Source organism: Lepisma saccharinum, chromosome 9 (genome assembly GCF_977018435.1).
Source record: "Lepisma saccharinum chromosome 9, izLepSacc3.1, whole genome shotgun sequence".
Taxonomy (NCBI): domain Eukaryota; kingdom Metazoa; phylum Arthropoda; class Insecta; order Zygentoma; family Lepismatidae; genus Lepisma; species Lepisma saccharinum.
This window is the reverse complement of record NC_139237.1, coordinates 32074106-32088358: the sequence shown is the minus strand read 5'-3', so window position 1 is coordinate 32088358 and position 14253 is coordinate 32074106. Positions and strand designations below refer to the sequence as shown.

The window sequence follows — 14253 nt, the reverse complement described above, 5'->3', positions numbered from 1 at the left end:
CCTTTCATATTTGTCAGGTGTGCTGTCAACTTCCAATGGTGCCTAAATAAATTATTTTATAAATTGGTGGTTCTGCTTCAATTTTGTAATGATAATTTGTTAAAGATGTTTTGGAGATAAACGTTAATTATCTTTTTCAGCTAATCAACATCCTGGGCACTGTGTTGGACAGGCCACTAATTAAGGATGAATTTACAAGCAAGTACAAGATCATTGTTGAAATGTTAGACATGGAACTAGATGTTGCAAAGGTAAAAATATTTTACGTTTTATCATTATTTTCTAAACATCTTTACATTTATAGCCATTACTGCAGCTAAGATTGTATCAGGCGATTCAATTCTAAAATATAAACTTTAGGCTAAAAGATAAAAAATCGGCAACTTACGTGTGTGAGTATGAGATTTGTCGTACTACGTTTCGGAGGTTACACTACCTCCTTCTTCAGGTTGAAACGATGTTGTTCAGACACCTGACATGGTGCCTCGTCGTGAAAGTGAAGGTTAAGGATTTAGGTTAAAAAGTTGCATGAAGGACACTTTCTAAAAAAGAATATAAATTACACATCTAAAACCGCGCAATACTATAAAAAACAAAAGAACGTCCAAGGCTGAAGTCGGCGAACTGCCGACCGGTGCTCGGGGTAGGCGAATGCACGGTGTCAGCCCGTACCTGGGGAAAGAAAACTTCCCCTCCTCAATCCTTCCAAACTGGGGCTCGGGAGTCACCAATCCAAGGAAAAGTCGACCTCCACCTCGGCGGCTTTCCTAACCTCAGGAGTAACACGGAAGCCCATCTCGTCCCTATTCACTGCGGCTTTATCCCATTTTTTAAAGAAATTAACCCAGCCGTCTTCTAAATTCCCATCGTCCCTATTAAGTTTGTTCCAATTTTTCGCGCATATATAGGCAGCTTCATATACGTTTCTGTCCAATTTATTGTTAACCTCCCTAATAACTTCCCTTTTAGCAATCTTATGTCGGTTAACCAATATGTGTTCAGACAATCCTGTTTTGGGTATGCCCTCCTTTACGTCCTTATCATGCTCTCCCCACCTAACTTGCATACTTCTCCCGGTTTGTCCCACATATTCCTTTCCGCATTCACACACTATCCTGTACACTCCCTTCCGCTCTTCGGGGTTATTGCGTCTATCCCCCCTCCCTTTCTTATAGGACGTAAAGTGCTTTTCAATACTCCGGGGCGCTCTTACCCCACATTTTATTCCGTAACCCCTCACGGACTTTTCAATTTTCTCTGAGACCCCCTTAAAATACGGGATCCCGACATAATATGTGTTCTTTTCACCGTTTCCTATCTCAGTTTTTTCCTCCTCTTTGTCATTTCGCGATGTTTCTTGTCCAACAATCCTTTTGGCTTTCCTAGTTTTTTAAAATGGGGGTACCAACCCCTTAGTTTTAAAGGGCTGGATCAAAAGAGGGAAATACAGTTTAGAATGCTGGGGAAATGCATAAGGGAGGCTTATGCACAGGTGGATAGGCTCAACTCTGAATGTTACAGGTTACATTTGGAAATAGGAGGACGATTAGACCAGGTAACATGGGGGCGCATTGAGGAACGTCATTCTAGAACAGTCGAACAGGCGAAAGTAAGGGATATCGAAACAATTAGGAGAAAATTAATTAAATTGGGAATTAACGAGGGAGTTAAGGAGGGAGAGAATAGGGACAGAAAAGGGGATGAAAATAAAGCCAATATTTTAAATCTAACAAAACTTCAACCCCCTAAGGCCTTAGCGGAGATTATGAAAATGGGGCATAAGTTTGCCATTAGGGATGAAAACTTCGAAAAAGAGGAATTCGTCATAGCGGCGGAGAAAATAGTGGGAAAATTAGACGAAAAAGAAGATAAATCCAATGTCAGGGTAAAAATTCGTGACATTATAGATGAACAAATGCACCTAAGTATAAGGGAACAAGGCCCACCTGTTACCAATCATAGGGCACCAAAGGGGAAAACGGAAAGTAAGCTTAGAGGGAGTCTTCGTAATGTGAAAAAATGGGTTAAACAAAGTGACGTGTATTTGGTTAGATCGGATAAGGAAAACAAGATGGTTATTATCGGGAAAGAGGAATACCATAGTAAGTTGGAAGATAGCTTTAGAAGTAATGACTACGAAGAAATCAAAGTTAACCCCATTAATAAAATCAAACGAGAAATCAGAAAAGGCATTGAAACCAGTTTTACCTTGGGAAGCGCGGAAAAAAAGAAATTACTTAAGGGGGTTAAGGAAGGGAATATTCCTACGGCCTTTGGGATACCTAAGACCCATAAGGAGGGGATACCCCTCAGACCCATCATCCCCATGTATGCACATCCGGGATATGGTTTAGCTAAAGAAATGATTAAGAGGATGGGAAAAATGAATATGGACACTCCGTATAGCGTCAAAAACTCTCTTATGGTCAAAGAAACTATTGAGAAACTCACCATAGGAGAACGGGACGTAATCTGTAGTTTCGACGTTATTAATCTGTACCCCAGTGTCCCCCGGGACAAAGCTGGGGATTGTTTGTATAGATGGTTGATTGACCAAAACGTTGAAATCTTGGTCGCCTGGGAGTATGTCCGGTGGTTTTTTCTCATTACGGGGTACAATTACTTCTACGTTAACGATAAAATCTTCAGACAAAAAGAAGGGTTGGCCATGGGCAATCCCATCTCTGGCCTTGTGGCCAACATCTTCATGCACTACGTCGAAAAAGCCGCTATGGAGCATGTAGGGGGGAGGGGGGAGGTAAAATATTATGGGAGATACGTAGATGACATCCTCATCATAGGGAATGAAATCAAACTTGACAGCATTTTCGACCATTTGGGGAAGCAGGACCCCAGGATTGGGTTTACTAGGGAAGATATGGCCAACGGAAAGATCCACTTCCTTGACTTGTGCCTTACTAAAACCGGACAACGGATCGTAACCGGGGTCTTCCATAAACCGTTAGCTGGAGAGCTGTACCTCCATAAGAGATCCCAACATTCGAATAGGACTAAATTAAATGTTTTTCTTAACTTTTTCATTCGCGCCGAAAGACTGTGCAATGACGTAAAAGAGAAAGAGAAAGAAGGGGAATGGATAAGGAAGGTGGGGGTAAAAAATGGGTATACTATCCGCGACCTGGAAAAAGTAGCTAGGAAAGCCAAAAGGATTGTTGGACAAGAAACATCGCGAAATGACAAAGAGGAGGAAAAAACTGAGATAGGAAACGGTGAAAAGAACACATATTATGTCGGGATCCCGTATTTTAAGGGGGTCTCAGAGAAAATTGAAAAGTCCGTGAGGGGTTACGGAATAAAATGTGGGGTAAGAGCGCCCCGGAGTATTGAAAAGCACTTTACGTCCTATAAGAAAGGGAGGGGGGATAGACGCAATAACCCCGAAGAGCGGAAGGGAGTGTACAGGATAGTGTGTGAATGCGGAAAGGAATATGTGGGACAAACCGGGAGAAGTATGCAAGTTAGGTGGGGAGAGCATGATAAGGACGTAAAGGAGGGCATACCCAAAACAGGATTGTCTGAACACATATTGGTTAACCGACATAAGATTGCTAAAAGGGAAGTTATTAGGGAGGTTAACAATAAATTGGACAGAAACGTATATGAAGCTGCCTATATATGCGCGAAAAATTGGAACAAACTTAATAGGGACGATGGGAATTTAGAAGACGGCTGGGTTAATTTCTTTAAAAAATGGGATAAAGCCGCAGTGAATAGGGACGAGATGGGCTTCCGTGTTACTCCTGAGGTTAGGAAAGCCGCCGAGGTGGAGGTCGACTTTTCCTTGGATTGGTGACTCCCGAGCCCCAGTTTGGAAGGATTGAGGAGGGGAAGTTTTCTTTCCCCAGGTACGGGCTGACACCGTGCATTCGCCTACCCCGAGCACCGGTCGGCAGTTCGCCGACTTCAGCCTTGGACGTTCTTTTGTTTTTTATAGTATTGCGCGGTTTTAGATGTGTAATTTATATTCTTTTTTAGAAAGTGTCCTTCATGCAACTTTTTAACCTAAATCCTTAACCTTCACTTTCACGACGAGGCACCATGTCAGGTGTCTGAACAACATCGTTTCAACCTGAAGAAGGAGGTAGTGTAACCTCCGAAACGTAGTACGACAAATCTCATACTCACACACGTAAGTTGCCGATTTTTTATCTTTTAGCCTAAAGTTTATATTTAATTGTGAGTAATTCGCACATTATCAGTATGTCAATTCTAAAACACCTATTAAAGTCGAATGAATCGTAAGGATGGAACATATTTATTGGTCCTCAATCAGTATTGATTGATGTAGGCATTTATTTTGGTCCATCTATTTATTAATAAAATTTAGGGATGGGCCGATATGAAATTTTGGCCGATACCGATAAAGTACCGATATAAACTTTACCGATAACAATAACCGATATTCTAACGATCCGATATAAAATTAGAAATGGTCCTTGAAGAACCTGAAATGTTCATTGATCTCCTTAATAAATGTGTGTTTCGTGGTGACTGCAGTGCAAAAGAAGTTGAATATTTAGACATTTACTTTTTTAGAAAGAAGGGCATGGAGTTTATCATTAAAAATTACAACAAAATTGCAGAATTTTGCACTAAATTATCAAATATTTATCGATATATCGGATCAGTAAAATAATCGGTAATTTTAGCAATAAACCAATACACCGATATGCCTATATCGTTTGATACCGATAGAGTACTGATTAATCGGTCCCATCCCTAATAAAAGTGCTGAGAGTTTTAGCAAACTATATTTTTAGAAATAGCTTGTTACTTAGTGCAAATTCTTATGGTTTGTTACTTTTTATGTGAATATAAAAGTGTGATCATATGCTCTGGTTTTTATAAAATAAATGTTAAATATATAGTTTCTTTGTACAGTAATATTTTTACAGACACCTGGTTACATTAAAAAGGTGCATGAAAGTTCTTCAATTGAGGGAGATATTGATTGTGTGGTGAAGGGTTTGAGGTTAGACAGGGGAGGGAGCAGGACTGGTGCTTGTCATCTTGATGCCCTGGGCGGTGGCGGCATATGCCTCTCCCTTTCGAATCCCCCACTCCCACCTTCCCCATTATACACAGCAACAGGAAATTGAAAATCAATATATTCCTTAGTAAAACATCAAAGTATAAAATAAATTGCGATGCTTGTTACGCTATTTCATAACTATTAAGCACAAAAGGATATCTCACTCCACCACAGTTAAACTTTAAAAAATGTGACACTAATTTTATATTATTATTATATTTTATGAAAACTCACTCACACACTCACTCACTCTCTCTCTCTCTCTCTCTCTCTCTCTCTCTCTCTCTCTCTCTCTCTCTCACTCTCTCTCACTCTCTCTCACTCTCTCTCTCTCTCTGAAACATATCTTAACTGTAAAAAGTATTAGGAAAGAAATGAAGACCTGACTTCATATGTTTACTGTTGTATGTCTGTGATATATGATTGGATATTTAAAAGAATTACATGTAATATTCCCGGGTGGGGGATCTAAGGTCTGAATTCATTCCTGCATTGTCCCCACAAAAAGCAGCTCTGGGGTTCACCCTGCCTCAAATTAATGGGTACCTGGGGGCAACCCTAGGAAGTAAAGGCAGCCAGAGAGTGGTGCTGATCACATCACCTCCAAAATGGATGAGATCGAGAATCTGTGTGGCCCTGTCCCCACATCCCCTAAATATGTGTTCATGACATGGTGCTATGTGCGCAGGGAACTTTACCTTTACCTTTGCATGTATTTTTTTTTTCGTACGAGGGTCACTATTTATATTTTGAGCCTTGGCAACACTGATTGAAGTTAGGCACGATTTGACGTTTGCATGGAATCTTCGGGCATTATTGACCATAACGTACTTCAAATGTTTTGTCAATAGCTTCATTTGTGTTGTTTATGTTGCCTTGGAGATTGCGCGACAACAATAAAATGGAATTAACTCCTGAACATTTTCGTGCGATGATTTTTTACGATTTTCGACATGGATTATCAAGACAAGAGTGCATCGATCAACTTACTTCCACATTTGGCGATGAAGCCCCATCCTTTGCCACTGTGAAACGCTGGTATAACGAATTTAATCATGGCTGCCATTCGCTCACCGACAAGATTCGCGAAGGTCGTCCAAAATCAGTTGTTGTTCAAGAAAACATTGATGCTGTGCAAAACGTAATACTGCAAGATCGTCATGTGACATACTGTGAGATTGAGGCAACCATAGGTATTAGTTCCACCAGCATATATAAAATATTACATGATCATTTAGCTGTGAGAAAGGTATGTTCTCGTTGGATCCCACACAATTTGACAAATACTCAAAAAGACGCTCGCGTCAATTGGTGCAAACAAATGCTCAATAAATACAATCGTGGTGCTTCAAAAGACGTATATAAGATTGTAACAGGTGACGAATCATGGATATATGCATATGAGCCGGAACATAAACAGCAGTCGACTGTATGAGTGTTTCAAGATGAACCCAATCCAACAAAAGTTGTTCGCGCTCGAAGCACACCGAAACAAATGGTCGCCTGTTTTTTTGGGAAAACTGGTCATGTGGCAGCTGTGCCTTTAGAGGAACGTAGAACGGTCAACTCTGAATGGTACACAACAATTTGTTTGCCAGAGGTCTTCGGTCAAATACGGAAAACAAACAAACGCCGTCGGATCATTCTTCATCAAGACAATGCCAGCTGTCCCACATCTCGTCTAACAACCGACTTTATGAACAGTCAAAAAAACGAATTGATGGGTCATCCGCCGTACAGTCCTGATTTGGCACCCAATGACTTCTTCTTGTTCCCGAATGTCAAGAATAAATTGCGTGGACACACGATTTTCGTCGGCGGAAGATGCCGTTGATACGTTCAAAAACCATATTATGGAGGTGTCTCAAGAAGATTGGAAAAACTGCTTTGACAAATGGTTCAAACGAATGCAAAAGTGTATTGACCATAAAGGAGAATACTTCGAAAAACAATAAAGCAGTTTTCAATGCCAAATTCCTGTTTTTTCATTGTTAGGCTCAAAATATAAGTAGTGACCCTCGTTTAATGCTATATTGCACAAAATGGAAACAAGCATGTTTCAGATATGATTGACAGAAGATAGTATTTTTATTAGCCTTAATTTCCAGAAAAAAATGTTGTTCGCCACTTGCCACGGTTACCGACAAAGTTAATAAATTCGAAGTTCTACACTCACATTAGATGCAAAATCATGACCCTTTATCAGTTTAAGGTCTCCTTTGGTGTAATTGTTATATTATAGCCGAAAGCACTTTTAGTTCATCTTTTAATTCAGTAGCCTTCATGTTTTAACATTATGGGAAAGTTTTCTACACTTTTCAGACAAAAAATCAGATTGCATGACTTTATGCTTACTAATATCTAGAGGCATGCAAATTTCGTTTTTGACGAAAACACGAAATATGAAATAACATGCTGTAATGTTCATTTTTCATGTTGCTGAAAGGTCTGAGGTGCACTTTTCTACCCTGTTTTGTCACGAAATAATGCGACATGAACTGCATGATGCAAAATTTACTCTTAAACACGAAATTTACCGTTTATATACCGACGTGACACTTTCTGAAGTCTGAAGTATCCTGTGAGTTATGCAATTCACGGAAAATTGATTATTTCTGCTGTAAATATTTGAGAAGCAAAGATGGACCCCTTTACACAGGAATAAACTTAATACTCTGGTAACTACATAAATGTGCTATTAGAAGGGATAAGATTATTTTGTGTAATAAGTGCAGTTTTTAAATCAAATTTATGATTATATTCACAATTTTAAAACCAAAATGTCATTTTATACGACACTTTTAATGTGATTATTCACCGTTATAACACTGAAATTTTATTTTATTTACTGCTTTTGAACCCGAAATCTACTCTGTTTTTGTACCGAAATTTTGCTTTTTTATTTACCAAAAACATGTGCCTCTACTAATATCATAAAATAAATTGAAAAATTTACTATGATGTTTAAGCTGCTCAAATTTTTCTCTTAGAGCTAAAATAATCGTCTAGGACCTGGTAATAAAAATAAAATTTGTGCCATTTTTCAACAGTTTCACCATACTGAAACTGCTTCTTCTTTCGATTTCGGCCCTGTACAGTGTTGCCTATCTTTGAATCATCTATATCTAAATTCGATGCCAATTATTTCTCATCAACCGGGACTCACCAGTTGCCGCCACGACTGGAGGGAGGAAGACCGTGCCAGGCTGCCAAGTGGCATCTAAGAAACTTTGAAATTTTTCATCTCTCCTGCTTTTTTCAAAACACTGATATGTTTGCAATAAATCATCTAACAAATCGTAGATTAATGTTTTGAAGACATTTGCTCATTACATTACATGGAGTAAAAAGTCATAACAGTTAACTATTGTGGAAAGGAATGTAAATCCAAGCAGCTGGTTTACAATACACTGAGCCTTATGTGCGACCATTTGGACAGTTTTATTGTCACCAATTATTTCATGGAGTGTATCATAGACCTCTTTCACTTGATATCTCAACGGAGTTAAGGCATGCTTTCTTTCCTTTTGGCACTCAGTGGTTATAAAGTGAGACTACTGATATGTCCCTTCAAAATGGTGGGTTGGCATTTATTAACTTCCAAGTTATATAATATAATATTATAACTTTCAAGTTTTCAATAAGCTTATTTTTTTCTTCTCTTCAAATTTTGCCACCCTGAAAATTTGTCGCTCTGGGCAGTGGCACCGTTTGCCCTAGACTAAAAGATGTTTCTGGTGTTGGGAGCACTATGGAGAATGGGGAGGATTCATAGGGTGTATCTGATTTATTTAGGTGGTGATAACGGCATTGGGTGACAACTACATGTAGGTTGGCGTTGGTTTTTTAGTGGGGCTGTTTGAGGCAGCTCAGGATATTTATTTTGTGACTAAAGTGGATAGATAACCATCAAACCTTGGTAATCATTTGCAGTGTCTGGTGAACGTTTTCTCTTTCCTTTTCATTTTTTATCTTAACCCCTTCTGACCTTCCTTCCTCTCATCCAATTATATATATACTTATGAGACACCTAAGTAATAGCGCAAACTGACATAGGTGAAAGTACACGATAATAGAAGCAAAAAAAGTCTCAGTAAACATGGGTCCGCAAACAAGCTGTTTTCGAGATAATCGCGAATGTGTGATTACAAGCCGCCACTGACTTCATTGTTTGTAAACGTCGTCCTAGTTCATAAAATGCTAATAATACAGTATGAAAAGTGACTCCCACAGTACGATTAGACGGTGTACTGATTGTATTCATCCTGTTTGATTACAATGCCACCTCTCGGAAATCTTCTGTTTTGTAAATGCAATCCATGACAGCTTGTACCCAACCATTTGCACACTTTACACACTTTACCAACTAGGACAACATTAACAAACAATGAAGTCAGTGGCAGCTTGTAATCACAAATTCATAGGGGCATGCATATTTCGTATTTTGACGAAAAAACGAAATGTCAAGAAACACATTGTAGTGTTAATTTTTCATGTTTTTGAAAGGTGTGAGATGCATTTTGCTAGCATGTTTTGTCACGAAATAATGCGAAATGAACTGCAAAATGCGAAATCAACTCTTAAACACGAAATTTAGCATTTATTTACTGATGCGACACCTGAGGTCTGAATTATCCTGTGAGTTATGCAATTCACTGAAAAGAAGCAAAAATGGAGTCCTTTACACAGGAATAAACTTAATAGTCTGATGACTACATAAATGTGCTATTAGAAGTGAAATGTTAATTTTGTGTAATAAGTGTAGTTTTTAAATCAATTTTAGAGTTATATTCACAATTTTATAATCAAAATGTATTTTTATATACCACTTTTCATCCAATTTTTCACCACTATAACACCAGAATTTTATTTTATTTACCACTTTTGAACCTCAAATAGACTCAGTTTTTGTACCGAAATTTTGCTTTTTTATTTACCAAAAATATGTGCCTCTACACATTCGCGATTATCTCGAAAAAAAACCACCACAACATCAGTTTCAACGACTGCTTCCGGGTAGCGATCATCCACCTCCTACCCCAACCAGCCAACACCTCTGTTCGCAAAAGATGGGAGAGGGCCTATATATCGGCCATGAGTGCAACCACTCCACCTGGCCTGAACAAGGCCACCCAGTAATGCCCAACCCTCACCCACCCTCCCGCCCAACTCATCCTACACACTCACAGTTTACGACGAGCCTGGTGACGAAACAGTGTTTTTTTTCGTTCTACGCACCGCTTCTTCTTCAATGGGGACCTGGCAACTCTGCAGGACCCCAACTTCCGGTTCCGTCTTCTGTTTCTTCTCACACCGATGATGCTATAAATTAGCGAAAATTTTGAATTTTCCTACTGTCCGGTGAGTGTTTCCTTTTACCTTATTTGATTTTTACTTAGCCCTTTTGGCCCTCCTTGCTTTTATCAATTATATATATATATATATATATATAATGGATAAAAGCAAGGAGGGTTAAAAGGGCTTAGTAAAAATCAAATTATATATATATGGGATGATATATGGGATGGACCAATATGAAATTGTGGCTGACACCAAAAAGTACCATATAAAATAGACTTATAACCAGGGAATGGATTTATATGTAAATACATATTTATATATATGAAGCTGAAATCGGTTTTTATTTTCCATATTTGTACATATATTAGGTTTTGGTTCATATTTTACATATCTTTGTTTATTTTACATATTATTTTCATATTTCAGAACATTTTTAAACATATACTCCATATTCGTGCAATAACCACATGTCTCTGTGTGACCGAAAGAGTTGAATGAATTTCTTGCGAATAAGTGACAAAGTCCAAGGCGACATTAAACAAACAAAAGTTTATGACATTTTTTAATCCCTCCAATTGCTTTAATTACAAGTTTTCTGTCATCAGAACAATAATGCTTTTTTTTTTTTTCCAATTCTACACCTCCCAACTGCATTTGTTATTGTAAAACACTTGAAATTTCTTTTTATTAACAATTGTTGTCAAAAATAGAGAATGAAGGCTCAAGCATCAGCTCCTTTTCTTTGGCAACGTTGGAAGAGTGTCCCACATCGAGCAGCCCATTGCTAACCCCACCCTTGCTACTTGTAGCACACCCGACAGCAATGCCAAAAGCAACAATTTTGTAGCATACATATGGGATTCGCTTCTGGTTTCTCTTCAAGACAGTCACGGTAATAGTTATAATGCCCAGACTTTATTTCTTATGAAGCTCGTGTAGTATTTTACATTATTAACTCCATATTTTGGAGAAAATGACTAAATATGTCATTTAGCACATTTTTACTACAAATAAATCCGCTCCCTGCTGATAACCAATCTGATATAAAATTTCAAATGGTCCTTGAAGAATCTAAATTTTTCATCTACCTCTTGAATAAACGACTGTTATCAGATGACAGTAATGCAAGGAAATTTCATATTTAGACATTTACTTTATAAATACTAGGGAGGTATATTGTATGTTTATATCCATAAAAATTATAATGAAACTATAAATACTGCTCCAAGATATTTATACACATATTGGATCAGTAAAATTATGTGATTTTACCAATATATCAGTTATGCCTATATATGCTGATATTGATTGAGTACGGATTAATATTTCCCATCCCTCTTATACATATAAATCAAAAGGTAACAGTTTCATAGATGGGAGACACATTAAAATCGGATATTTTGTGTTTCATATGGTTCGTACTTACTAATTGTGTATTGCGGAACATAGTTTGAGTTGCCATTATGCTTTTTACACTAAAACAAACACAATTTTTCACATTCCGAACACACAGTATGGTGAGCACATCTTGACTCACGTTGTGGTTATGCAGTGTTTCAACCTTCTTCACCGAAAAATACCTACTATCGCGTTCGTCACCGGTGGAAATTATACATTATGCATGGGTAGCTGACGGATAGCCCCACGAACCATACACAGATAGCCCCACAACCATTTCCGATAAGGTTAGGTTTGGTTGGGTTAGGCAAGCATAGTAAGAAAAACGGGGGTTGAAAGACTGACAGTGGCTGACGTCATCAAACGTATGCAGCATCCGGTTGTTGTAGGGTAAGCAAATGAAAGCAATGTCAATTGTGCGTCGCTGTGATATTTCTCTTGAAAAATACATGATTTTCCGGTCAAATATATTCCAGATGAAAGAAAATACCTCGACGAACGTTGTAAACCTTTACAAAATTCATTTCTGTAAGTGTAAAATTGAAGAAATGTGTCTCCGATGTATGAAACTGTCACCAAATCAAAGTTCATAACACTCAGAAATTTTGTAAAATGTGTAATGTTCAATAATTTTACCCCAACAAATATTGATTTCATGATTAAATGACCTCTCTTGTAACGCTTTGATTTTCTCATATGCAACTCAGTATATTTTGAAGAGAATTTCTGGTAAAGTCACAGCAGAATATCAACTCAGTCACAATTAATTGTGATTATGTAACAATAATTAACATATGCAAATACTGTCATCAGTTACTTACTTTTTCCCATTTGTCAGCTGATGCTCTTCCATGCCTTTCAACCTTTTCCTGGCTGTTTATTGTCTTGGTTCATTTTTTATGCAGAACTCATGCAAAACGTGTTTCAGCAGTTGAATATTTACTCCATGAATGCAAACTTGAGTACATGATGTAGAAATTACAAGAGAAGGATGTGAGTAATTGAATCAGTATTTCCATGGAAATAAGTTGATGCCTAGCAACAGTGCAGCATTGTTGTCATAAGGAATTATATATTTGCAGAGATACCAATCTTGGTGCCTATGTTACAAAAGAATAATGTGCGATGACAAACATAGATGGGAGCAATTACATGGCAGCTAATTATTTTGTTCCTTTTAGTACCTATTAGTACAGTTTTCACAGTGACCTGGAAAAGTGAGGGAAATTGGCTTAGGAGCAAAAATGTTATGGAAAAGCCAGGGTATTTTGTGATAACATTTAAAAACCTGGAAAACTTCTGTAAATTGGATGGATTTTGTGGTGGCCAGCATTGGATATTGAAAAGGAGCACATTTTCTCCAACAAACGTCTTGGATGTAGATATTTTGTGTAAAATATTCTTATTGTTTATTTTCTTTTTAATTTATTTTCATTTAGTTGATCATTAACTTTTATATATGAGTACATTAAAGCTTTATAAAATAAATAAAAAAAAAGGTAAAGGGTTCCCCTGTGCTTAGCACCATGCCATGAAGGCGTATAGGGGGTGTGGGGGTAACGCCCCACACTTTCTTGATCCGGTCGTGAGTGGAGGTGATGTGATCAGCATCACGCCCCTGACTGCCTTTACCCCCCAGGGTTTCTGGAAATTTTTTAAAATTCCTTGAATATCTGTAAAGTCAGGAAATTTGATTTGGCAAAATGATTGGGAGCCCTGTAGTAATATAGCCACTTTCAGTATGGTTTAGAGCTTATTTGCACTTTAATGTATATTTTAGTGGTGGGGTCATTCCATACCAAACCATCCAATGGTGTTTGCATGACCATTTTAGAAATAATTCATTTCTAGTACATACATTTGTACATGTTTCTAGATATCAAAACCAATGTTCCAAAAAAATTATTGCCTTTAGTTCTCCTGGGGCAGCCATTTTTCCAACATGGCGCATGGCTTTTTTTTTTGCTCATGTAGCAATTTATGGAAACCTTAATATCTCAAAAACCATTATTGCTAGAGACCTGAAACAAAATTCATTTTGTAGCTAATAGGGATGGGACCGATTAATCGGTAGTCTATCAGTATCAGTCGATATAGGCATATCGGTGTATCGTTTTATCGGTAAAATTGCCGATTATTTTACCGATCCGATATATCGATAAATATCTTATAATTTAGTGCAAAATCCTGCCATTTTCTTGTAATTTTTATGGATAATCTCCATGCCCTACTTTCTGAAAAAGTAATTGTCTAAATATTCAACTTCTTTTGCACTGTTGTCACCTCGAAACACACTTTTATTAAGGAGATCAATGAACATTTCAGGTTCTTCAAGGACCATTTCTAACTTTATATCGGTTATCGGTATCTGTAAATTTTATATCTGTACTTTATCGGTATCGGCCAAAATTTCATATCGTCCCATCCCTAGTAGCTAATAAAGCATACTAACAGTTGGGCTGAAAAGTTCATAGGCTGACTCATAGATGGCGTTACTAGAA

General features: G+C 37.7%; 1 protein-coding gene across 1 annotated transcript in view; it reads left to right on the top strand.

Moving 5' to 3' along the window:
• Window positions 1–14253, top strand: part of Dhc93AB (Dynein heavy chain at 93AB) — a 584738-nt gene that overhangs the window by 89534 nt on the left and 480951 nt on the right. The window contains exon 11 of the mRNA XM_083127975.1: window positions 141–251. Within this exon, the coding sequence (XP_082984101.1) occupies window positions 141–251 (111 nt within the window). The remainder of the gene's footprint in view (window positions 1–140; window positions 252–14253) is intronic.